The 24912-nt window shown below is 41.9% G+C and overlaps 1 protein-coding gene across 5 annotated transcripts in view; it reads right to left on the bottom strand.

The window, feature by feature from the left end:
- Positions 1-24912, bottom strand: part of ADGRL3 (adhesion G protein-coupled receptor L3) — a 488937-nt gene that overhangs the window by 169372 nt on the left and 294653 nt on the right. For all 5 annotated transcript variants that reach the window (XM_050973756.1, XM_050973751.1, XM_050973755.1 and 2 more), the window contains exon 6: positions 1597-2397. In XM_050973756.1, the coding sequence (XP_050829713.1) occupies positions 1597-2397 (801 nt within the window). The remainder of the gene's footprint in view (positions 1-1596; positions 2398-24912) is intronic.

Raw genomic sequence — 24912 nt, 5'->3', positions numbered from 1 at the left:
AAGATGCTATTACTGACAATGGTCAGCACATGAAAAAGCACCAGCAAAGAGTCCATTATAATACCTGGAAATAATTCACTAAAAAGGAGAGATACTCTATGAAATGGAAGGAGTGCAATTGATTTCCACTCCTTGGGAATAACCAATAGCTCACAAATTGCTCTGCTTCACTCTACCATCCAGAAAGTACATGCTTGTCATTAAGTCAGGAGAAGGAGAATTGTTACTTTATTTTTTACTCATCTGAGATCTTGCAGAGGTCAACGTCATTGAAAACATCTCTATTCCTTAGCAGTCACTCAGTTCTTTTTCATCTGCTTCTTCAAGATTTTCTTCTCCCCTTCATTACATTTTTGTAAAAAAAAAAATCTCAATTTCACTGCCAGTTTACTACTTTTATTCCAGACTTCCCCAGATTTTCATACCAACAATTTCTTTCCGCATCTTTTGATCCATTTTCGTCTTATATGGGTAACATGCTGCATACAGGAAAAGAAAAATCTCATCATCAGAAACCTTTTCACTTCTCTTTTGCAATCTAAAGCCCTAAATCTCACCCACTTTCAAGTTTCTTACTTACAAAAGGAAATATTTCAGAAAAAGCCATGTTATGGGTTGAATACTAACTTTACTGTCCAAATTATATTAATTCTGCCTTTTTTCTTACTTTTCCAGCCTTTCAAAGTACACTGTCAACCACAAGAAATATCTGATACTATGACTTCATCAGTACAGTAACAACCATTTAAAACACCTGAGCAAATCCTGTCTGCAAACTCTTGCAAATCATACAAGCTTGACCACAGTGCAGGCTAAGTCTTGTTATTAGTAAAGTGGCAACTTTATAAATGCAAAATGATGATGGAGTTGCCTTTTATATAAGGGAATATACATAAAGTAACTACCAGCACATTTCTAACAGGAAAAAAGGTGGAAAAGCTGGGAAACCTCTGGGGGCCCGACAATTCTCTAAGATAAAGTATAGTAAGTCACAGAAAGTCTTGAAATGCTTTGAAAAAGAAAGAGAAACTTTACAGAAAATAAAGCAAGAATTTAGAGGATTTTGTTGATTCTCCTCCTGACTCCAGACAGACACTTGTGGGTGCATGCTCACATATTCAATTAGTCTCAGCTTCTCTAAAAAGACAAAACTCCCCCAGCTTAATGAAACAAAGCAATTTAAACTGGCAGGCAGTTTTCCTCCAGCTGTTTGCAACAACAACATCTTCTATGCTTTGTTTTGTCAAAATTCCTGCAGAAGGGAAAATGATCTGATCATGTGCAAAAGAAATTTGATTCAGAAGAAAAGACTGCTACCCCTGTGAATAAAAGCACTGGCATTTGGAAAGTATTTCAGGCTACTTATGTGTAGATACTCCTTTATTCATTGAATTTCAACTAAGTAAAAAAAAAAATCTGCACATATTAATGTCTTAATAACCATTATATGTCTGTGGTGGAGCTTTATTTGCAGAAACTCAGGCAGATCAGTAAGACAGGTATGTACTTCAATTTTACACAAAAATAAAAATTAAAAAAAAAAAAAAAAAAAAAAAAAAAACAGAAAGATTTTTGGTTTGGTATTAAACCCCTTACCTGCTCTGCTGTCCAGCGGGCCAAAATCCAAGGAGTATTTCACAACGTGATAGTTGTTCCATACGTACAGGAGGTTGTCCCGGGGATTATAATCCACAGCAGCAATGTACTGGTAGGAGTTTGGGAAGGGCACATCCACCATGCTATCCTTGCTTTGGTCAGTGTTATATATGTAGTCTATTTTATTCCCTGTGGCTTCATTGTCATCATCTTCGTACACAGACTTCACCACATATAAAATCCCACAGATCATGAAGGCATTAGAGGCTGACCTCTTGTCATAGGCAGTATCCCACGTCCCTTCGATCCTTAACGTGTAAGGGTTCAACTGGCTAATGACAATTTTGCCATTATTCTGTTCTGTTGCATAGATTACCCAGAGCCCATTCTCGTCCACGGCCAGGTCTATGTCGGACTTGCCTCCCCAGCGGTAGGGAGAGGTGTCGTGGTAGTTGGCGTTGGCGATGATCGCCTCCCCGCTCTTTATCCTGGTCCGCAGGTCGAACTTGACGATGTTCCTGGTCCGCTCCTTGTTGAAGAACAAAGCCCCGTCGTACACCACGAACCCCGTGCCGTCCACCCGGTGCGGGAGCTTGTAGGTGGTGGTCGGCCTCCCGGCGATGAAGTCGTCCTTGGAGGAGTATTCCGTCAGTGTGTCTGTCCGGTACGGCGTCCAGGGCATGTAGTAGATCTTGTCAGAGGCCTGCAGAGGGTCCTTGCACCAGGCGCCCGACTGGTGGTCAGACTCGAATAAGTGTTCGCTCTGGTAAACTCCTTTCAGCAGTCCAGGGCAAAGAAAAACTGTCGTAGGGGAAAAGAATTTGAAAGAAAAACAAAAGTTAATGACAGTTCAGGGGTGGCTGGCCCAAGCATCTCAACAGCTTCTAGTCCCGGAGCAGAGGACACTTGTGATGAGAGGAAACCCAAGAGCAATGCCTTGTAGCTGGAGACTATTCCTCCTGCCCATCATATCTCTGGAACAAAATCTGCTCCGTCAAGCTGGGTTTTCCCCCCCCCCCCGACTTTTCTATCAGCTGTGGCTCGTTTTCTTATTGCTTTTCAAATCTATTTTTACAGGTATACTTACTTGGACCACTCGCTTTTGTAAACTCTGAAATGAATATGTGCCCTCAAAGGATTTCTGGGTTTGTGTTTCCAAATTATATTCTGCAGTGAATCTGTACCTACTAGGTGAAGGGCTAAACTCCGAGGGAATTGATCCACATATTTATTTGAACAGCCCACAGAAGAGTGGCCTAGAAATGGAAATAAGAGAAAGAAATCCCCATCCTTACAGCCCAAGCGATATTAAATATTTAAAGGATACAAATAGCAAAGCAGAGGTGAATCCCTTAGCAACTCAGAGGAGCATTTAAAGCAAAGGGAGTGGGTGTTGGGGGTGGGGAGGACACCCATCTGGAGTATAACTAGGAATGAGACTTTCCAAGCTGCTACAGGACACATGAAACATGCAGTCCACACAAGTAAAAACGAATGACATATGGATGCTGAAAGGAAAAGACAAGGAAGAAAGGAAGAAAGGAAAGAAGGAAGGAAAAGAATAAAGTTTGCTGGAGAGGAACCCAATGTCTAGATTTTAATCAGTTAAAAATGTCCTGTTAAATATAGTAGTAATTCAAACTTAAAAACATATACCTTCTATTGTTACATGAGAAGAGCACAGAGGAGCAGTTTGACTAACTGGGATGCTTTGCTGCTCAGACTTCGTGGGGGGGGGGGGGCTGTCAGGGGCCAGGGCACACCCAAGACCTGGGAAGAGGATCAGCCACTGCCCGGCTGACCTCGGCCCCACGGGAACACCACCAGCCAGGGGCCAGCCGGCTGATGGGGAGGCAAGAGGAGGGATGCTACGGAGCAAATCTGGCCCTCGCCATGCCCATCAGCACCCTCCTGGCCTGGAGGCGCTGCACAGCCTTCAGGGGGAGAATATTGGTTGGTTATTTGGAACGCTGATCTCCGCACAGTGACCGTGACGATGGCATGGGCGGCAGGGAGGCATGAAGAAGTATCCCACCGCGCGCTTCCGGCAGCACGGGGCTGGCAAGATGGGATCCCACATTCACACTTCCTGCTCGGAGCATAATCGATTATTTTTTGTGAATGCAGAAATTGGTACTGTTGTCCGGAGAGCAAGACAGGAGGAAAATCAGATTTAATAACCAGTATAAAATTATATAGATCCATTGGAGTCTAAGTAACCACGTAGAGTTGCTGAAAAAGGGGTGCTATTTCCAAGAGGCTTTTATGCCATAATTAGATATACTTATGCACATACGTATGTATGCACACCTTCCAAATTCTTTGGGGCAGAAAAATGAGTTATCTAAGCCTTTGAATATAAATTTAATGGGAAAAAAAAGGTGGCACTAGTTAAAAAGTTTTCAGCAAACGTGAGTTATCTGGTGAAGTTGAGCAGCAGAGATACTAAATAAACTTTAACAAAAAGGTAGTGAGAATTAATGACAAAGTATTTCAACTAAAACGTTAAACTGTTAAATAACTTAGCCTATACATAAGTAATATATATATATATAATTTGAAAGGTATTTAATTACCTTTTTGTTCCACTTCTATTGTAGAGAGAGAGGTAAAGAGAGAAAGGAGAAAAGAGAATAGATTAATGGTACTGTATTGGCCAGGTACTTTTCTTTACCTCTTTCATAAGAAAAGGAAGATTTATTAATTTACTTTGGTATGTGAACATTTATATATATGTATATAAACCATTCCTCTGATATATACACTGGATATTATGCAGACAAGCTGAACAAAATACAGATAAATTTTAACTTGAAAAAAATCTGGCAAAAGAAAAAAAAAAGCCCAACACTTGGGATGCAATGAGCCCCCTGGACTCTACCTTGTCAGCAGCCACCTTGGACTAGTTTCATAGAGCAAAATGAAATATCCATTAAGTGAAATATGACTGATACAGCTTTATGTATAGAATAAAAATTACAGGGAGAAACTTTATATAATATACATCTTCATACGTTTTGCCAAAATCCTGTAAAACAGAGATCCCTACCTAAAATAGGAGAATATTAACTTATGACATGGAAAAAAAAAACAATTTAGCAGAGTCAAATGAAGCATGTCTGTGGATGCTCGTAGAGTCCTGTCCTTTGTCTTGGAGAAACACATTTTAGTAAGAGTTGGAAAAAAGCACTGGAAACATTGTAGCACTTATAAATAAGATCCCAAAGATTCACAGTGTTAATGAGACAAAAAAATATAAGCACAATTTTCAAAGCCCAACCCCAGAACTTTCTGGATATTTTAGTGTGCATTATTCACCGTGCATCACAATGCTGCTGAAGAGACCACGTCCCTTTGGACAAAGCCCCTTTCAGCTGGAATAAATAAATGAAGTGCACTTATTAATTCCTGAATACTCAGTACTAGTTTCTACACCTAACAACCTCCTACAAGAAGGTTTGGGGGTCCTCATCCAAAAGGCTCCTGCAGTTGTGGCACAGGTCCTGACTTCTTCCAGCCTGGTGGGGACCCAGCAGCCTCCGCACCCCCAGCCCTGCAGTTTGCTGGTTCCAGGGGGCCTCTTCCCCAAAGGTGTAAGAGAAGACAGGCCCCATGAAATAACAGAGGGAGAACTGAGAACTTGCCAGCAAACCAGGATGGCTTTGACAGCTGAGAGATCTCTGTTTGGAGAAGTGAGACAGGAATGCAAAGGTGTGCACGCATATTTTGGTTTTGTTGCCCAGAGTTCACTCTAGCCCCTTCCAGGCAAGGACGCCTGCCAAGCGTCCTCTGGTGCTGGCATTGCAGAACTCTTTGCATTCAAAAGTCTCGTTCATTTAGATGGGAAATTGCAGGCTCGGAGGAAGAACAATTTGAGGGCAGGGCTGCAAATGCTCTGGCTAGACATGTGGATCTACACGTCCCTGTCCAGAGAGGCATACAGCTGGAGCCAACTGCAGCTCCCATAATGAGCGTTTCCAAACTCCAACAGCCTTTTTTACCTGGGCTTTGATTTAGACTCCTTTCTACCTCATAACAGGTTAAGGTTAAAGGCAAATGTTTTCAACATGTGGCTGTCAGGGCTCTAGGGACCAGAGACAATGCATTTGACTGCAATCTGGTTTTGCAAGGGAAGGAGCCAGCAAGATTAAAAGGCTCCAGACATAGCAGTCGGAGAAACCCACACACCACTTGTTCTTCCCATCCTGGGCTGTGGCTGGTCACAGTTAAGTAAGGTATTCAGAAAAGCATTAAATGTCCCTGGCAAAAGCAAGAAGGCAACGTGACAGATCCCCAAATGTATGGCTTCACACTGATTCCCCTGGCTGATGGTATACAATACCTCTGGCAGCAGAGAAGGCAGTAATTTACATTTCCAAACGTGCAAAAGCTGTTGTAATGCATTCAAACAATAGCATGATATTGTAAAGCAGGAAGAGAGAAGCTTCTAGAGGGGATAATATATTTGTGACCAGCTGATCTGAGTGACCTGAAGCGTTGATTACCCTTATCCTGAATAGCTCACATGTGTTATTAACACTCAGTGTCATATCCAGCTCTCTTACAATTCCAAACATGGATGTGTTTTGGTGACCTTCTGAACGGCGCTTCCATTGTATGTGTCACAAACGCCTATTTTCCCTCTGCTAATTTAAGACTTAATGCTTTTGAATTTCAATAATTACTCAGCTTACATTGGGGTACCATATTCTTCAGACAGGTTCCATGAGAAGCTTGGAGGATTTAGATCGTTGAACAATATTAAAAGAAAGGGTCTAATTAGAGTCTGATTATCCCTTCAGTTATACAACATACCACTACAAAACTGTCTTCATAATTCTACTGGTAGAATTTTTTAAAATTTTTCCCAGTTACAGACAATTTTACATCTCTGTAATGCCTTTACCAGTCTACAGAATTTAAGTACTGATGACAGCACAGGATGTACCTTACCTACACAGATCTACAGAAAAAAAAACAGCATACACAACTTTTATTCTTATAGTGAGGTCTTCCATTCCTGCTGTCACTTTATGGGTGGAGAACAACATCACCTTCATTCCCTACAGTGGTTGCTGGTGCCATTGACTTCAACAGTGCCAGGGGCCAAAATGAAATCAAGGACCACTTGCTGTGTCTGAGGGGAGTTACTAACAAGATTTCCCACATACACTGATTTTCTCATGATTCTTCAGATGGAAGGAAAACTGAGGACAATCATGAGCCACTACAGCCTGTCCCCAAGCAGACTCCTGCCACCCGCTCAAAGAAATTGCACAAAAGCATTAATTAACTGTTCTTAGCATTGCTGGGTTGAGGCACTGAAAACACACTCTGGCACAATTAACACTTGAACAACATTAACTGCTCATTTTCTTACCGCCACATTGAATTGCACTCAACTATTTAAGGCACAAGCACACAGTGGCAGAGACATAGAGAGCTGTCTCCCTGGCACTGCTTCAAACCCACACAACAGCAGCATAAAACTCCTGGAAAAAAAATATGTGAGTAGGGAAATGTTAAAAGGCAATTGCAAAAGTACTGCAAAAATGTGTGCCCTGTACTTTGCTAGTTGTTTGTTTAATTTTTCTTTTTTCAAGGCCGATGTTTAATAGTGGCATAAGTGACATCCACTCCCTGCCCCTGTCCTTCACAGATCTGATTGATTTAATACTCATACTAATAATTAATACACTCTGCACTAAACACATAGTTAATGACAAGAGAGAAGGACTAAAAAACGCAGGTTTTGAAGGCTGACCTTAGAAGCACAAGCTGCAGCTTCTCAGCCATGAGTGTTTTTGAGTGTTTTTTCATGCCAGACATGGCTGCTGCATCTCACATCCACAACCAACTTGACCACACGCATAGGCAGGTAAAGCTGAAAAGCAACTTAAGTGTTTCTCCCCAACACACAGCCCCATCTGTGGGTCCCAGGTTGGACAGGGATATGTTTGAGAAGCTGCAAATCTAACAAGGCAACCCAAAGCATGCCCATGTAGAGCCTGCTCACAGGTTAAAATGCTCTTCTTTTTTGAAGGCGTGGTTGAGTCATGGAGTCACAGTAAAAAAAATCCAAAAACAAAACAAAAACAAACTAGGCACATTGAAAATTCAGGGCAGCAGCAGACCTGAAATAAATATACCTAAACCCAGGGAACAAAAATCACAGAATCACAAAATAGTTTTGGTTGGAAGAGACCTTAAAGATCACCCAGTTCCAATCACCCAGCAATGGGCAGGGACACATTCAGCTATGCCAGGTTGCTCCAAGCCTCATTAAAACATGAAAATACTAAAAAAAAAAAGAAAAAGAAAAGCATTTCAAACCCACTCAACCCCCATATATGGCTTTCCAGAAGAAAAGCTAAGAGAGCTAGCTTGGCATTTATATGACATGCTCTGGAAACCTGAAGTTCAACATGCTGCAGAAGTACCCATCTCTGCTTCTTTTTCTTCCCCCCACACATAATTAAAGTGACAAAAGAGACCACACAGCCAAGTTCAGCGCTCACCCTGTGCAGCACAGACACAAAACAAAGCATGTGGCACCATTTCTCTCATCCACCCACTCCTTCTAGGAAAGCCTGGAGCCCCACTGCAGGGCAGGTGGGCGGCCACCAGACCCCAAATGCCTTGATAATGGAACACAGCCACATCCACTGCAGCAAGCTCCACCAGCAGAAAGTCAGATGATATTTTGCCTCTAGGCACAGGAAATCAAACAATGGTCTTTGGGTTCACTCCCTCCAATGCAACTATCCTCTCTAGAGAAGACAGCCTTTGTCCACAGCCTCCACATCAAGCTATCCCCAAGTCACAGCTAAACTCCAGTCCTGTCAGTCCCAGTGAAACACTCATTTTCTGAGCTTTTAATGTGAATAGTTTGAACTTGAAACAGGAGAAAACCTCTTGAGTCTTGGCTCAGGAGCCAAGCACAAAGAATGGAAGAATTAGGTTTTCTAAGACTATTTTACAAATACATACGAGTAAAGCTATTTTTCCATTTTTTGCCGCCAAGTCTTCCTTTACTTTGATTTTTCTTTTTTTCTGACACATGACGGGTTTTCTAGAACACATTTAAATGGAGAACAGACCCCATTAACATTACTGGAATTTTCAGTCCAAGAGCAACCTGACACTTGAATGTAAAGCACTCAGACTTTCATTCTCCAGCCAGAGGAATGAAGAAATTATTCTTATCAAATATATCACCATGAATTATCTTCCCTGTGGCTGACAATTTCTCTTATGAAAGAACATTCAACCTCGAGCCTCTCCAGTGGAGTTCTCCACCAGACAAAAATTATTCTACAAGCTAAGCTTTAAAGTTTGCTTAGGTTTAAACTATTACAGTGGTGGGAGAAATTAATTTGTAACTTTATTTTAAGCTCTCAGTAAACAGAGTACTTCCTTCTTCTTGGTTCTATGTAACTATCTGTGCACATTAGACCCCCTCCTGTAAAGCTGGGGGGAAAAAATGGATTTATTGCACAGGAGACATGCCTGCATTTTACAGCAAATGAAGAGTAAACACTTTATTTAATAAAAGGGAGGAATAATCTCACTTTCTTAATTTCCAGATTACATTTTTCATATAATATCCAAGCACCAGTAAACAAAGGTGCTCTATGAGTATGTTGAGCTACAATGGCTTCATGTAACGCATTCCCAAAATTATCACCTCCTAATTAATTCTGCTGTGAAATACAGAGATTGGAAATGTCAATAATCTATGCTTTCATGAACCACAACCTAAATTAGATCCTTAAATATGGTATCTATAGATCTGCAGAAATCAAAGCTGTCGTTTCTCATAAGTGGATTTTTTTCCTCCTTAGATTTCCATTCATCTGATAAATTTGTGAAACCTTTCAAACCATTAATTTAGGCTTCCTTAAAATGTCAGTGCTTTCAGTCTGCTTTTTAATACATAATAACTAAGTTTAATAGATGTTCACTAAAATAAAACTAAGGATTATTAATGTTAAAATACCTGTCAGTGTAACTTAAAGTCACCAGGGCCCAGGAAACCACTAATATACATTAAGTCATGTCCACTACAGGTTTCTGGGAGATGAAAAAAGTTATGGCTTCCTACAAAATTGCCTTGTGTATTATAGATCAAACTTCAGGCTATTTTGGGAGAAAGCCATCATTTTGTTAAGACATTCACATAATGGATGACAGGCATCAGAGGCTCAAGCTCTCATATGGACTCTCCCACAAAACCCAAGTAATAACAAATGCTTTTCCATGGCACTGTCCCCTTGAAGCAAATTTTCTATAAGCTTAAATGTTATTACCTCATTTCCTAATTTTATGTACAAAAGCACACCAAAAAATTATGCCTTTAAATATTTTGTAAAGGGAGAACCAAAAATCTCTCCAGCAGAAAGTAAATGAAACTCAGGGAATTCTTAGTTTTGGGATTAAACAGATCCATGCTGTGTGCCTGGCCCTGCAAGAGGAGCAAACAGCGAGCTGGTTCTCAATGGTTTTGCAAACATTTGGATTTCCTGAAATTCTGTGAATAATTTCTATTCTTTCTTTGCCTCTCTCCTCTCATTATTATTCCAGGTGGCAGTCACAGTGACTGGCTTCTCTGAAGAAGCAGACATTTAATCAGCTTCAGCAGATACTGAATGTGATTGTGCTGCACTTCTAAATGTATTATTCCAAGAGATAAATATTTTTTTCTCAAGTAAAGATAATTCACTTAAGATATAATGAGTCCTGAAATATACTGCACTGGAAAGAAAAGAAGCAGCAGGAATTGTTATATTCAAAGTTCATCTTCAGAAGGAATATCTGATTTTTTAATGTGTATAAATCTCTTTTGTAGATGAGATTTTATGTTTAGAGCACCATTTCAAAGATAAAGCGACCTGAAAAACAAATTCATCTCTGAATCTGGGAAACAAAAAAGTTGTTTATGCTATTCAAAGTGTTTGTTGGAGCACTGGCCACCACTCACTACCCTCACAAATAGAAAAGTTGGTCTCAACTTGTTGTGCACCAGAATTTTCCTTTGAAATTCACCAATGAAAAAAGAAGCAGCAAGATGAGCCAGTACGAGATGGGGGGGGAAAAAAGGATACAGTACAAGTACTGTGCAAAATTCAATTAGAGCTACAGGTCATTCAGCCAAACTTTCCCTGGCAGTTGGCCTTGTATTGTTTCCAGCACAACAGCAGATGAGTGAGCCACCATTAAATTACAGCAGAATCAGCCACCTGGACACCATTCTCCCATAACAAAAAAAAAAAAAAACAAAAAAACCCAAAAAAAAAAAAACCAAAAAAACCCCACCAAAACCAAAAACCACCTAGAGAAGTGAAAGCACAGCTCCAGAAAGGGAGGTAAGCACTGCAGGGCTGACCCTCTGCAGCACTCGTTCTGTGGCTGGCTCCTGCTGCCAGTGAAGAGCCTGATGCTGAGCACCCATCAGCCTTTTGCAGTGAAGGACAAAGGAGATGCAGAGATCCAGTCTCCCCAACAGAAAGATGAATTAGACCTCATCCAGGCTCTAAGCTTCTTTATAAAATGGGAGAGACACATGTGCATCTGTGCATTACTTACAGCTCCAAGCCTAAACTAGTAAAAATAATAATAATAAAAAAAAGATAGCTGAGCTTTTCCACAGAACATTTATTTCAGAAGTACCCTTCTGAAAAAGGTCTGGGGGCAAACTGAGTATCAAGATGCTGCTCCCCTCCATCAAGAAAGGCTTCTGTGCACACAGAGGTGGACCAAGAGGTGCTAACAGCACGGTTTGATGATCCAGAGATGCTAAGTGTGGTTTTTCAGGACAGGAAAGTACATCTAATTCCCAGGGCTGCCAGCTCAGCCCAGCAGTGCTCAGAGACAAGTTATGGAGAGACAAACTGACAGAATGGTTAAAGACCCACTACACAACAGCTGTTTGGGAAACAAACAACCTTGTCTGGTTAAATCTAACCCCAGAGAGATCTTGTAATCAAGTTTGAGTCTAGGTCTTACCCCCTTTGCTCATTCAGCCATTGTAACTGGGTCAGATAAATAGACATGGATAACCACCCCACTTGTTCTTCCTTTTGGGATTTCAAATGCACAGGAATATCACATGGCAAATGCAGGTAACTAGGAATAATTATTATTTGCATGGGTTTTTTAAATATATTTCTTGCCTGACTTTAAAATGAAAGAAATCCTGAAGTCTCTTAAAGATTTGTCCTCATCCAGGAAAGAGCTAAATCTGGGTGTCAAAAGCCTGACAGAGCCATCAAGGCAAAAAAACATTAGATGTCTTGCCTTAAGCAATAGGTGGGAAAGGAAAAATGTCTTAGGTGGGAGAGCACTGAATTAAAGCTCCGTGTCTTTCAGTCCGATCTCTCTCCAAAGAGGAATAAACTGTTTGTCACCCTGCCAGCTATGAGACTAGCTATAAAATAATAGATTCCACAGGCCCAAATGAGGCTAATCATGATTGCCAAGGCATGTCTGAGCTGTGAGAAGTGAGCGAAATCTGATGCTCTTCAGAGAAAACATTTATTGAAAAGCTCTTTGCTCTGCAATAAGCCTTGGCAGTTCTCTCATGTCTTGGAGTATCTACCATATTTCTCATTTGATTGCAAGGCATATTGCTGACAGCAGCTGCTATGGCTGAGTTTCCTTTAATAACGCTCTGGTAGGTAAAACACCACTTCTTTTTAGCTATTGAGAGAATGGTCAGGAAGGATTTTGTATCAATTGCCTCTGTCAATAGTACTTATTCCTAAGTGTCTCCAACTGGATACCGTAGTAAAATGCCCATCAAAATCAGAAAAGGATTTCCACAAGGACAAACAAAGTGACACGTCTGTTTTCCCCTCTACAAATTGGTGAAATACCTGCAAGGTGACTGGAGAGGTGGGATTTCACTGCAACCACTTTGGAGAGCAAGTGAAGAGCAGGGGAAGGAGATGTTAAGACTTCAGACTGGTCCTTTGGAACAGATCTTACAATCTGGTGTAAATTTTAACAACATCTGCTATTTAAAAAGAGAAGATGAAAAAAGGAACCAAGGCGTGCCTTCTGGAATTTTTAGGCTGAAGTAATTAACACAAGTGTGCTGTGCATGTGTGTGTGAGCACATATGTGCACATATGCAGAGGAGTGGCTTCCAACATTTCAGGATTTAAATAATTAACCCAAGCGTGTGTCACACGCACATACGCTCACATGTGCAATGCAAAGATACTGGCACAGCTCACGCTGTGAGGCACATTCCTAAAACACTCCAAGAGAAATTATTCTGACACATCCCATCAACAGACTGCTAAAGCAAGTATTGCAGCAAACTGCTCGGGAGCCTTCACTTCATCTTCTCTTTTGCTTCAGCCTTCAATACTCAGAGTCAACCAAACCTCAGCTGAGAGGCAGATGTTTCAGGGGAGATCATGTGCTGATGAATTGTGAAAGGCTCCCATGCCTTTTCCCCAGCTCGTGCTCCAGATGTGCTGGGGGATGGGAGGGATTGTGTTCACTCCTTTGCCGTGTAAAACAGACGGGCACGGCCACCTCCTAGAGAGGTAGAGAGCAGGAGGTGACAGTGAATGTCGGGGATGTCCCCTCTCAACGCGCCTCTGTGCTACACCAGCATCCTCCTCCTCCTCCTCGGCTTCCCTCACCTCCCGCCGCACCAAGCACTCATTAACCCCTGCCTTCCCTCCCGTACTTGGGGAGCTGAGCGAGCAGCAGAAACGATGCCAGGAGTCCCTGCAGTGCTCTGGGGACAGCTGCGACAAGCCAGCGAGCCACCAGCTGGGGCTGCCGCACACGGACACCGGGACAGGCTGGCGCTGGGGGCATTCACTGAAGGAAGCACGCAGGTAAACCCATCAAGGGAGTACCGTGCAGCTCTGAGCCCAAGTGGGAATAGAGAACCCTTTATGGGTTTCAGGATTTGGCTCCCCACCGCCTGAATACAGAACTAAGAAGGATGGCACTGTATTTTATGCTTATTTTTAATGAATAAAGTACTGATATAAAGCAGGAGCGTAGCTGGAATGAACTGCCACTTTAAAGGAATACATCTGAGACCTTTAACTTGCACAGGTATATTCAGTGAAGTAAAAATATTATTCTGCTTGGGAGAACTACAAATTACAGCAATAAAATATATGCAGTGAATATGTAGAAATTTCATACTATTTGCAATGAACTGAATATTAGGCACTGCTAAGACCTATCATTTCACAAAAAAGAGACTACTTTATTTCTAATTTAAAGCATAAGAATTTATGAAGGCTGAGGGAAGTCTTTTGTGTGCTTTTGCAACAGCTTATCTTCCAATGTATTACCTGTTCAAAAATTAGGATCCTTGAGGCTCTTGCACATTATCTACTATGCACGACTGGAGTGGTCAATGTGTGCTGCCCTCTCTACTTCATAGCCAATGCAGCTGTTTCCCCATGGCATCAATAGATATAAAAAAAAGTTCAAAAAAATCTTGCTAAATGAAAAAAAAAGAAGTGAAATGAAACACACTCATTTTGGTATGAGATAATTCAATAAATCTGTCTACTTTGCTAAGGCTTAGTTTTTATGTAAAACAACACTTACTTATCTTGCTAGATTCAAAATGGCAAAAGAATTGAGGGTGAGGTTTAGTTTTCAGTCCAGCTTTTAGTAATCTGAAAATAGGAAACAGTGTTAAAAGGAACTCTTAAGAGATCTAGGGGACAGAGCCAGATGCCAAGGCTATGCCTGCTTCCCATAAAAATGCCCTTTCCCTCTTGAAATCTCTTTTGGATAATTTAGATGACGCAAAACTTCAAAAATCAAATTATCACATTGCCAGAAGTTCCCAGAGGGGCATCAACGGGGCCATGCTTATATGGTGACACAGAGGGCTTGGCCCTTTCCTTTCACTGCATCCTGTTCTCTTCTGCATTCAGGAGGACTCATCCAACAGATCTGATGGGATTGTGCCATGGCCTGAACCCATGCACAGCACAAGCACAGCTTGCAGCATCTCCTGGGAGAGGAGATTCAGCTTCCCACAAAATTCCTAAATAACTTTGAGGGTGAGAGGGAAGGGTTTTTGAGAAGAGTTGGACCAAGCACACATACAATAAGAAAGGCTGGGGAAAAGGGGCTAAAATTTGAAGTGAAACAGCTTAAGGAGCATCACCATCAAGACCAGTATGGAAACACAACCTAGAGAGCATCTCTTGACACCCATCTCAACCATCAGCCACCACAGTTCACTGCTAACCAGGTCTGCTTTTTCCACGTTCACCTCCCAGACAGAGGACACCAGCAGGATAACAAAACAACCCATGTGTTCCTGGCAGTGACAACACATCACAAATTCAGATCCTACTCAGGCACAACCCAGCAAAGGTTTAGTCAACTGCTTGGCCTCAGCAGGCTTGTGAAAGCCTGGGATGTTGTGCATCTCCCTCACAACCTGAGGGCAAGAGCAGTGCCTTCGGTGAGGAGCTCTGTGCAGCCTACCTCATTGCCAAGAGCTCATGTGGAATCTTTCACAAATGCATACTTCTATAAAAATTTAAACAACTTTCAGTGCATTACTATGTTCTCTTAGAGCTAATGCACAAAACAGAAGAAATAGGAAGAAAGGCCCCGTGATGGCTCTACCTGGGTTGACTGAGGTAGAAGACCTCATCTTTAGCTCCACAGATGTTAGTCTGAATTAGCAGAAGACCAGCCCATTTTTTAAAAAGGGTTCTCTGGTTTAAAGAAGCAGGTACTCAAACAGCAGTTTCACAAAAATCATGGCCCATATCTCAGTTCAACACTGATGTTTGTGATAATACCAGATTTTGTGTGTGACCTGAGGCACAGAGACAGGATGGAAATGTAGGTATTACTCTGTCTGAGAGACTGCCCCTCTCTGAAAGCTCCAGGGGGAGTTGCTGGGGGTCTTGGCAGCTGGTGCTGTCTCTTCTGGTGCCACACTCAAACAGAGAAAGGAAAAAGGATGGATGGGACAGCTCTGGTGCTGTGTGTGCTGTCAAGCCATGGGGAACCTTCTGGGAAAGGCTATGGCATTGGTCTTGTGGCCAACAGGCAAGAAATGCCAGCAGGAAGCAGCCAGCTTTGCTGGCCTCTGGATCTTTTAGTAGATCTGCCAGTGTGAAAAATACACCTTTGACTGATGGCCTCTGGACTCCCTGTTCCATGCAAAGAGCAGGTGTCACACAGCTCCTCCCTTCAAACTCAAGCAAGTAGTATTTCCATTTTACAGATAAGGAAGCCAACACAAATGCCAATGCCTTGAAACTCTGACAGAGCAAGGAGCAGTGGCCTGGGACAGCTGGCCAGGAGTTCAATTCACTGTCCATTAGCTTACAGCAATTCTTAGTTCACAAAGTCTCTAGGAATATTATCACTCAAGTTTTCAGGATGACAAAAGGGGAAAAAAATCAGGGATTTTTGCAGTATTTCCCAAGTCATGCCACAAAGCCAGAGGAAAACTGGACCAGGTGCTTGTGGCACAATTTGTAGTGAATTAAGCAAAACCAAACTGTGTTTGACATATGCACAGCTGTGTGTGAACACAAGGACAGGAAAAATATGTTCAATGAAAAACTAAGATGACAAGTCTGGTACATCAGAGCTCTTCAGAGATCTGCCTGTCCCACAGTAAACCTCAATTTGCTAAACATGTCACATTTCTTCCTGAAGAACAAGTGGAGCCAGAAAAAAACATCCACAGTATTAACAGCATGGGCACATTTAAATCCCTTTCTATTCTCTTTATGTTTTGAGGGGGAGGGCAGGGGTGGTGGTGAGAAAACTAAGTGTAAGTTTAACTAAGTTAAAAAAAATAAACAAACAAACAAAAGAAAAACACTAAAACCATAAAACACTATCTAAATAGGTGTTATAAAATCCATTATTTCCATCCAAAGCCACATGCCTCTTTGGATCAGAACTGTAATTCTGTCTCAGAAAACTTATCTCACTGCTTACAATTCTGGTCATCTCTGACTGCATCACAACCAAATATAGAGGGAAAATAACAGCCAAAAGGAACAGGCCTCATCTTCCTAAAGAAAGGCATGAAACAATCACTTCATTACTTACATTCACAGGAAAAAAACTGCTAATTTAAAAACTCCATACATATTCTCCACTTTTCATGTGGATTCCCTTAAGCAAAGGCCTTGAGAAATAAAAAGCATTTTGTTCATACTTGCCAAAAGTTAGAAAACTAATGAAAAGACTATATGTAATGTAAAAAATTTCTAAAGCATTGGAGAAGAAAGCTGGCTTTTTCATGGATACACCTTGTGTTTTGTTCCTCTTAATCCTCTTTTAAACATAAGCAATACAGATGTTGCCCAACTGCATATCTGAACACTCCTGTTTTGCATGCTAGGATTCATAATTTAGTCAAAATCATGGATCAACAAGCCAGTGATAATATTTCCACTGTGGGTGACACTGCCACTACAGCTAAGATCCAGATGAGGAAATGTCCTGTTCCTTTTGATGGTACTTATCCTGTAGCAATATCCCAGGGCCAGAGCAGAAATAGACAGCAGTCTACTACTAAGTGAGAAAAGACTGTTCTCCCAATAGCTTGCAAGCTAAACAAACAACATAGTCAAGGTTAATTAAAGATTGATTAATATTTCCATTTGGGAACAGTGGCAGGAAAATATTACACACTTTGTCCAAGGAAGCTGCAGCAGAGCTGGGAAATGGTGCCAAAACTGGCTTCCTGTGCTTTAACCATAGTCCAACATCAAGTGTGAAAATCTGCAGGCCTAAGGAGCAGGCATGGATGCTTTCCTCAAGGGATGATCACTGCAAATGCAGCTGTCAGCATCCTTCCAGTGTGCTGTGTGCAGCCTGGCAAGGTCACCTTGCCCAGGTCTTTTTAAGGATGGATGGCAGAATGCAGCATGATGGCCTCCCTTTAGACAGACAGTAATCAGGTACAAGAGAGAATTTTTCTTTTCCTCTAGTCCCACAGGTTCAGTGTTGTGAACTCCTGTGGATCACATTTACTCAGGAGAGAGGGGCCGGCTTTGAACACTGATGTCAATGAACTCTGAGCTATCTTCTCAGCCGTGCCACCCCTCTGGGTGCCTGTCTGCCATCAGCAGGGTCTGCCAGGGGATGTCTGGTCACAGGGAGATCTGCTCTCAGGTGGTTTGTTACTTTACATCACTGTTTTCAGGTGTAGGCTTGCAAACTGGCCAAGCCTTTCCCAGTGACAGCCTCCCCATAGATCTGACTCCACGCCTGAATTGATCAAGCAGCAGGAGGGAGTAAAGTGTGTAAGAAATGCCCCTCTGTGTCCCTCAGAGGAAGCAACATCAAAAGCTGCTTCTCTTCCTTTGAGAGCTGTGCCTGGCCTCAGTCTTTCCAAAGTGTTAGAACAGGCTGCACTTTGGAAAGCCATCGTTTTAAAACCGGTGCACAACACAGCTGCTCCTCTTTCACACAAGTCAGATCCCAAGAGGAGTGTCTACAGCACAGACCATGGCCTAAGGCCCCACTGCCTTCTGGTCACACTTCAACCCTCCATGGTGCTGGCAAAGGCTCAGAAGCTGCTCACCACAGCACCCTGTGGTCAGGGCAGCTGGCTTTGCATGAACCTGCTGGTGGTGCCCATCCCACGAGCAGGGATAGCCAAGGAGGTGACAGCTTCATCTCCACCAGCATTGTTACCACCAGTGAACCATTGTCAATGAGGTCTGAGGCAGCTGGGGATGGGAACAGGGACGCTGCTCCATGGGCACCAAATACAGGCAAACAGCACGGGGTTGGAGCCACAGCCCCCCTACAAATGGTCCACGGCTGTCACCATCCTTTCTGTCTCTAACAACAGAGCACCGGGGCATTTGGTGTTCTAAACAATGATTATTCTCCCCCATTTCTGATGCCTGCACAGCAGAAGGCAAGGTAAAACAAAACTGAAAGTGGATTTGCATGTACACACTTGCTGTAGAGCTACACCAGACTGGCAGGTGCCACACTGGGAGAGGAAACATCCCTCATACCCACTACCAGAGCTGCACCAGCTTGCAGTGGCTCTGAGTAAAGGCCTTACTGTTTCCTTTCCAAGCAATGCCAGCAGAGGCCGAGGATCTCAAAGATGCCACCTTTAAAAACACACGGACCAGAACCACAAGAAAGTGGAAAACACAACAGCAAGAGCTGGAGTTCAGGATCACTGAGAGACCACACTGGGGTGGCATTCGCTGCGGGGCAGAGCGAAATTAGATGTTTAGGTGCTTAAGGAAAATAAATGCCAAGATAGACAGGCACCAGTGGGGCACAGTTATGCCCTTTGTTACGCTCTCAGCTTTCCCTGAGCAGGACTGCAAGGGCAGCCTAATGCGGTGAGGCGTGTGACATGCACACAATGGCTTCAGAGTCACAAGACCTTCCACTCTGAATTTTCCTACTTATAACAGCAGGAATCTACCCATTAGATTATACAAAAAGTCAGGTAGTGCAAGCATGCTGTGGGGACCGAGATAAAAATTAACACCAAACTGCCTCCCCATCCTCCTCGCTGCCCCCACTTCTCCCAGAGACAGTGAGCTGCAGTTCCTTCCAGGAAAGGGTTAAGCAGCTCTGCAAAGCACATCTTGCCTCCCCCCCCTCTGTTTGTATTTGGTGTGCAGAGAGGACTCCAGCTCTCAGCAGTGCAGTCCTTCGGGAGGAGCCCCAGGTGTGTCTCCACACTCCAGTTTTTGTTGCTTTCTTTGTTAATAAATCTAAAAGGGACTTTGGGTTTTTTTATGCAACATGGGCTTTACAGAGCAGGTCAGGGAAAGCTCCTGCCCACAAAGTCGACAGTGGAGAATGGCACTGCTGCACACAGGATCATCACACCTGGGACCTGAGTGTGGAGAATGCTGAGCTTGTCGACTGTAATCGCAATTTTGCTTTGTTTTCCAACCTTTAGCCACTAAACAGCTATGCTTCACAAAAGGAAAACAGAGGTGGAAAAGAGAGGCCATCAGGTTAGGGCATAACAGAGCTTCCTCCTGGACCATCAGGATTCATCCAGGTCACACCCAGTCAACACAGAGTTTGCAATCATGACCTTCTCTGGAAATTACAGCTTTGCTTCCCTGCTAAAATGTTTTATCCAGCAATGATTTTGCAGCTCCATGAAGCATTCCTGATTAGATTTTCAACACTGTTACACATGAGGTCTCTTGTACAGAACAGTATCCACACAGAAAATGTGAGGATCTCCATTCAGCAGTTTTCACTGCACATTTCAAAGGAAAAAAGAAAGAGAAAAATCATATTTGTATATAAAAAATAATTTTGAAGCTCTCAGAAACTCTTTAAAAACAAGGCTTTCCTTTTTTTTTCACAAGTACATTTAAGCAAACACATGTACAAATGAAGCTTTTTTAAGAATAAAAAGTAACTCCTAGCACCACAGACACTCAGTAACTATAAGCCACAATTAAAATCACCTTTAGCACCATCATAGGGCGTTGCTCTGCAGTTTTAGGGAAAAGAAGGAAGGAACAGAAAGTTTTCAACTAGTCCAAGATTAGAATTGGAGATGGGAAAGATGCAAACCAAAAATTAGTTATGTCAGGTAAAGTCCTCTACTGGACATTTTAAAGACAGCAGGGGAAGAGAGGAGCAAAGAGATACATTATGACCAAAGTAATCTAAGCTGGAATAATGTGGAGTCTATTTATCAGGTTTTCTTAAAGTAATATCCAGCAGACAGGGTAATGTAAAGTGAGATCTCACACCTGGGGAATAGAAATGCAGTCTGGAGCACCAACATCACACTTTGTAAAGCAAAGACAATGTTTCCTTCCAAAATCCAACACAAGAGAATCAAGTCATCAGCAAGAAGAAAACAGGACTGATGAACAGCCCTGCAGGTCCTGCCTTTCCCTCCCTACACCTCATATTGCAACACTCCCACACTAAGAATGAAACATCTGCATGTCTCTGGTCCATACGTCCTGCAGACTCACAGAGAGCTTGCCCTTCCTTAGAATGATATATGGCAAGTATTGCTCATTGGTATCAATGAGTTCCATTTTTTGCAGGGAGGATTGGGATCAAGGATTAGCTCTTCTGGATTAAAAGAGATAGTGTGTTCAAAAATTCTGAATAATTACAACTGAACCCTAAACTGAAAATTTCCTTTCTTCTTTTTTTTTAATCACCAGTCCCCTTGCAAAGCTGACATGCCAAGCTTGCCATTTTTCTCACTCATCTTCTTGCAGTCATGCAGTTGCCTGAGCAGCCAGGAGTAGTGCAGGCAGCAGGCAGTGTCCACTGCAAAGCACCTCGAGCAGGATAAGCATCAGACCTGGCTGCATTAATCAGCTCCTGCAGACTAAGCCTTGCAGAGACATGACCAGGCTTTCAAAAACACTTAACTCCTCTGTGTGCCCAGCACCAAGTATTCCCAGCTTTTAGATCAATTCCATGTTGCAGGGACATACAACAGAGTATGTGGATTTCCAGCGATTCCTTGGTATCAGTTTTTAAGTCCAGTTCAGTTATGTTTGGGGTCTGGCAGACCATGATGCTGGAAAAGCTCTGCCATTAGGTACTGGGCTGCTAAGAAAATGTCATCTCTGACCAATCTGATTGGGCCACTCCCTGAGAAACTAAACCAAATTTTATCTGGATTTAAGCTGAAAGTATGGCTACAAGCAGGGCCGAAATTCTGTTTTCTGCTCCATCCCCACTTCAAAAACCTGCCCAAACGGCCCAGTGGGAGCATCCACTGGTCCAGAATTCAGGCCCACATAATGGATTCTTTCTCAACTAGAAAGATAAGTGAGTGAAGCCAAGTTTGTCTGTGTGATGTCCAGAGCATCACCCAGTTTGCCATGCTTTTTTAGAGCTGTTACACATCAGCACAGAACCGTCTCCACTGCAGCACTGGGTGAAGAGAGACATCAGCCTGCTGCTACATTTTAATTAATTCATGAAAGAATTTATGGGGTGTTTCAAATAAAGTATGTTTTAGAGCAAGAGATATTTGCATTTTTCATTTCTTTAAATGGAACTAACAAGGCACATACATAATAAAACCTAAAATCAAAGGAAGAAAACCCCAAAACCCTGCAACATTCATTTTCTCTTAGGCACCTTCAATTCAACATTATTGTACCACATTGTTTTTGGAGCTTTAATGCCTACACTTTTATAGACCTAACCCAATCACTGTTATTTTGCTTGAAAGAAGAACTGCAGCCTGTGAAAAGAAGGCTCTAATTGACTTATTTTGCTTTATGAAAAACTATGTCCCCAAATTCTTTATGCAGTAAATTAAATTTTCAAACTGATGTTTATCATATGTGCAATTGTTTCCACAAATGAATTTTTAAACAATGATACTGGACAGACCACGCAGGCAGAGAGCTTGCCTGATGTTTTTAAAACTAATGGTTGCAGTAAAAATGTCAGTCTGAAAAGGAAGTAACAATTTTGTCTTCCCCTGCTAATTACATAGGTTGGAAAATTGTGTTAGGACATTCATTTATGGCCAGCGTTAATCAGGAGTCATACAGCTGTAGGTCAGAGCAATTATGTGCATTTAGAAGCAAGTCCATCATTTTTGCATATGATTTTTCTTTGTTACTTAAGAACAGTTTTGCAGTGAATATATACTGTTAGTCTCCAATAGAAGCATATTTCTCCTTATTTTTAGATCCATTACACACATACAGTTCATTCTGGGAATGTCTGAAATTCAGCATGGCAGGCTGTATTTAGAAACAGAAGTTGTTCTCAGTTTGATGCTTTCTTACTGATCATTAACTACCACACAGCTGGCAATGAAATCAAGCCCCTGGTTGTCTTTTAAATGCAATAAACATATAACTGGGTCAAATTATTGCTGTGAATTATCTTTAGCCACTTTTGCATCATGTAATTTAATAGGCATTTGTAGAAGAGCTGACACTACCACTCTCTTCTCATTCAATATTGGAAAATTTAATTGGCTACCTATTTGACTTCAGGCAAACACTGACACAAACCAGACAAACTCTCGCCTCTTGACCCTATTGATTGTCCAAAGACAAACACACCATTGGTACCACAAAAGCCATGTGAGCACTAAGTTAGGCTAATTCTGCATTCCTGAGAGGGGTCACATTTTGGGACTCTCTACTGGTGTGATTAGAAAAAGGTGGTTAAAAAAAAAAAAAAAAGCTTAAGTTGACTGATTAATTGTAAATCCAATGCTCTACAAGCCAATATCCTCCTGCATGTTCCAGGAGAGCCTCTGCTCCTGAAATGTGAGGTCACCTGCAAAGAACAGCATTTAGGTTTAAGAGGCTGAAGCTTGTAAAGCTACAGTCACAGCTGTGCAGGTATATTTATGAAAGAGTAAGCGGGAATGTGAGAAATGAAGTGGAAAGAATAAAAGGGGAGATGAGAGGTGAATTTTCAATAAAAACCTCCCTGAATTCAGGCAGAGGGAAAGGATAGTGATAAATAATCTCTCTGGAGATAGCACTCATCTTGACACTACTTCATGGTATCCGTGCACCTAATTTCCATGGACTGTGATATCACGAGAAAGACTGCAAACCTTGAGTACCTGGGGCTCCTTCCCACACATCCTGAGTTCCAATGAGACTGTCATCCTGCTCAGATTTATGCAGTCCACAAACTGCATGGCAAAGAGAGCCAAGGCCACATTAAATGCAGTAACTCAGTGCTGGGCCAAAAGGATCACGGGAAGGATGATCACAAGTGTGAGTGTAGAAGAAGGGTGCACCTCTTGTGCATCTTCAAGCAGCACAAGTTGGGTAGCAGGAGGTGCAAGGTGGCCATCAGTACCTAAGTCTTCCTTTTCTTATCTTGAGCTCCAGAGCACAAAAAAAAAAAATATAAATCCCTTAGGCCTTGCATAACTGTCACCACACTCCCACACAGGACCCACAAGGCATCAAATCCTACTTTTGAAAAGGCTGTTACACTGGAAACTTTACAGACAGATCTGGGCACAATACAAGGAGTTTGTGCCACTATCAGCAAAGAGCACTGCAGAATTCCTCTAGTTTAGTCTGATAAAAGTGACATAAATTTGATTTCTTCCCATTAAAATAAATATCAAGAGTACTGCTTTTAAAAACTTTTTTGTTAACTTTAGAGCTTTGTTTTGATTTATTTATTTTCTTTGCCTGAAGAGAAGGTTGTGCAAATGCTGCACTGTTAAGGGAAAGAAGTCCAAACTTTACATAAGGGCTTTTTGCCCAGTGTCTCTTGGCATGCTTCCTTGAGTTTGAGATTGCTTTGTATGGTGAAGTATTACAGAGTAAGATAACACTGCGTTATCAAGGCACTAAGGAAGGGCTTTGCACTAAAGAAATTCAGCCAAAATTCCTTTTCAAGGAGAGCAGAGAGTGCATTTGAATAAGCACTAAATTCAGCAGGGGAATAACTAATATGATTGGTTTTAAAGACACAGAAATGAGTATTTTGATGTGTTGTGAATGTTAAGTGAGAATTTTAAAACACCAGAGCAAGGAAATGCATGCTTTCTACCCGCAGTTCCAGCCAAGATGATGTAGCAATTTTATAAATCAGAAAATAAACAAATTATTGTGATTCTATTTTTGAATGGCTACTATCACAAAATACCTCTGGCTCATTTGTTCTGGCAATGTGTCTAGATTCTGCATCATAAACGTTTTTGTAGCAAATTGTGTAAGAGCAATGAAGATTTTTAAATGGACTTTTCTCCACCAAATTAGGCACCAATCCTGCAGATGCTTACAGAGTTTATTTTTTTCCAGATAAGGCATGTACATACAATTTTATATCTATAGCAAAAATAGGCACAAGCTTAAGGGAATACAGTTTCCAAGACTTTTGGTCCAGTTTCTGAGGACTGCTACAGTTCATGTGGATTGCTCTTCAAGAGCCAGGCTTTTAGCCCCAAAAGCCTCTCACTTGCTGTATTTAGAGAAATTATTTCAGTTTTTAAAATAAGGCAATGCAACAAATGGAGATTAAAAGAAAAACTGAAGGAATACCCAGTATTTTCTGCAAAGTCAGGTATCTGACAAAGCACTCATCAACATCATCATGATATACCTTGATCTCAGGCTACAACCAGGTCTTTGCAGCAACATTTCACAAGCTTCTTGAAACTTCAAGTTAGAAGTTTTGCAGAAATTCCCTGTCCCAAGGACCCTTGGGAAAGGCTGATCGATAGCTGTGCTGCAAACACAAATTCTACCCTTGCCCAGACAGGTGCAGCTCCCAGCATGCTGAGAAAGAGTGGGATCCTCTTACACCAGAATTGGTGTTTGCACACAGTTTTCCATCGTGCAATATTTCACGGTC

Source organism: Serinus canaria, chromosome 4, assembly GCF_022539315.1.
Source record: "Serinus canaria isolate serCan28SL12 chromosome 4, serCan2020, whole genome shotgun sequence".
Taxonomy (NCBI): Eukaryota; Metazoa; Chordata; class Aves; order Passeriformes; family Fringillidae; genus Serinus; species Serinus canaria.
This window is presented reverse-complemented; position numbering and strand designations above follow the sequence as displayed.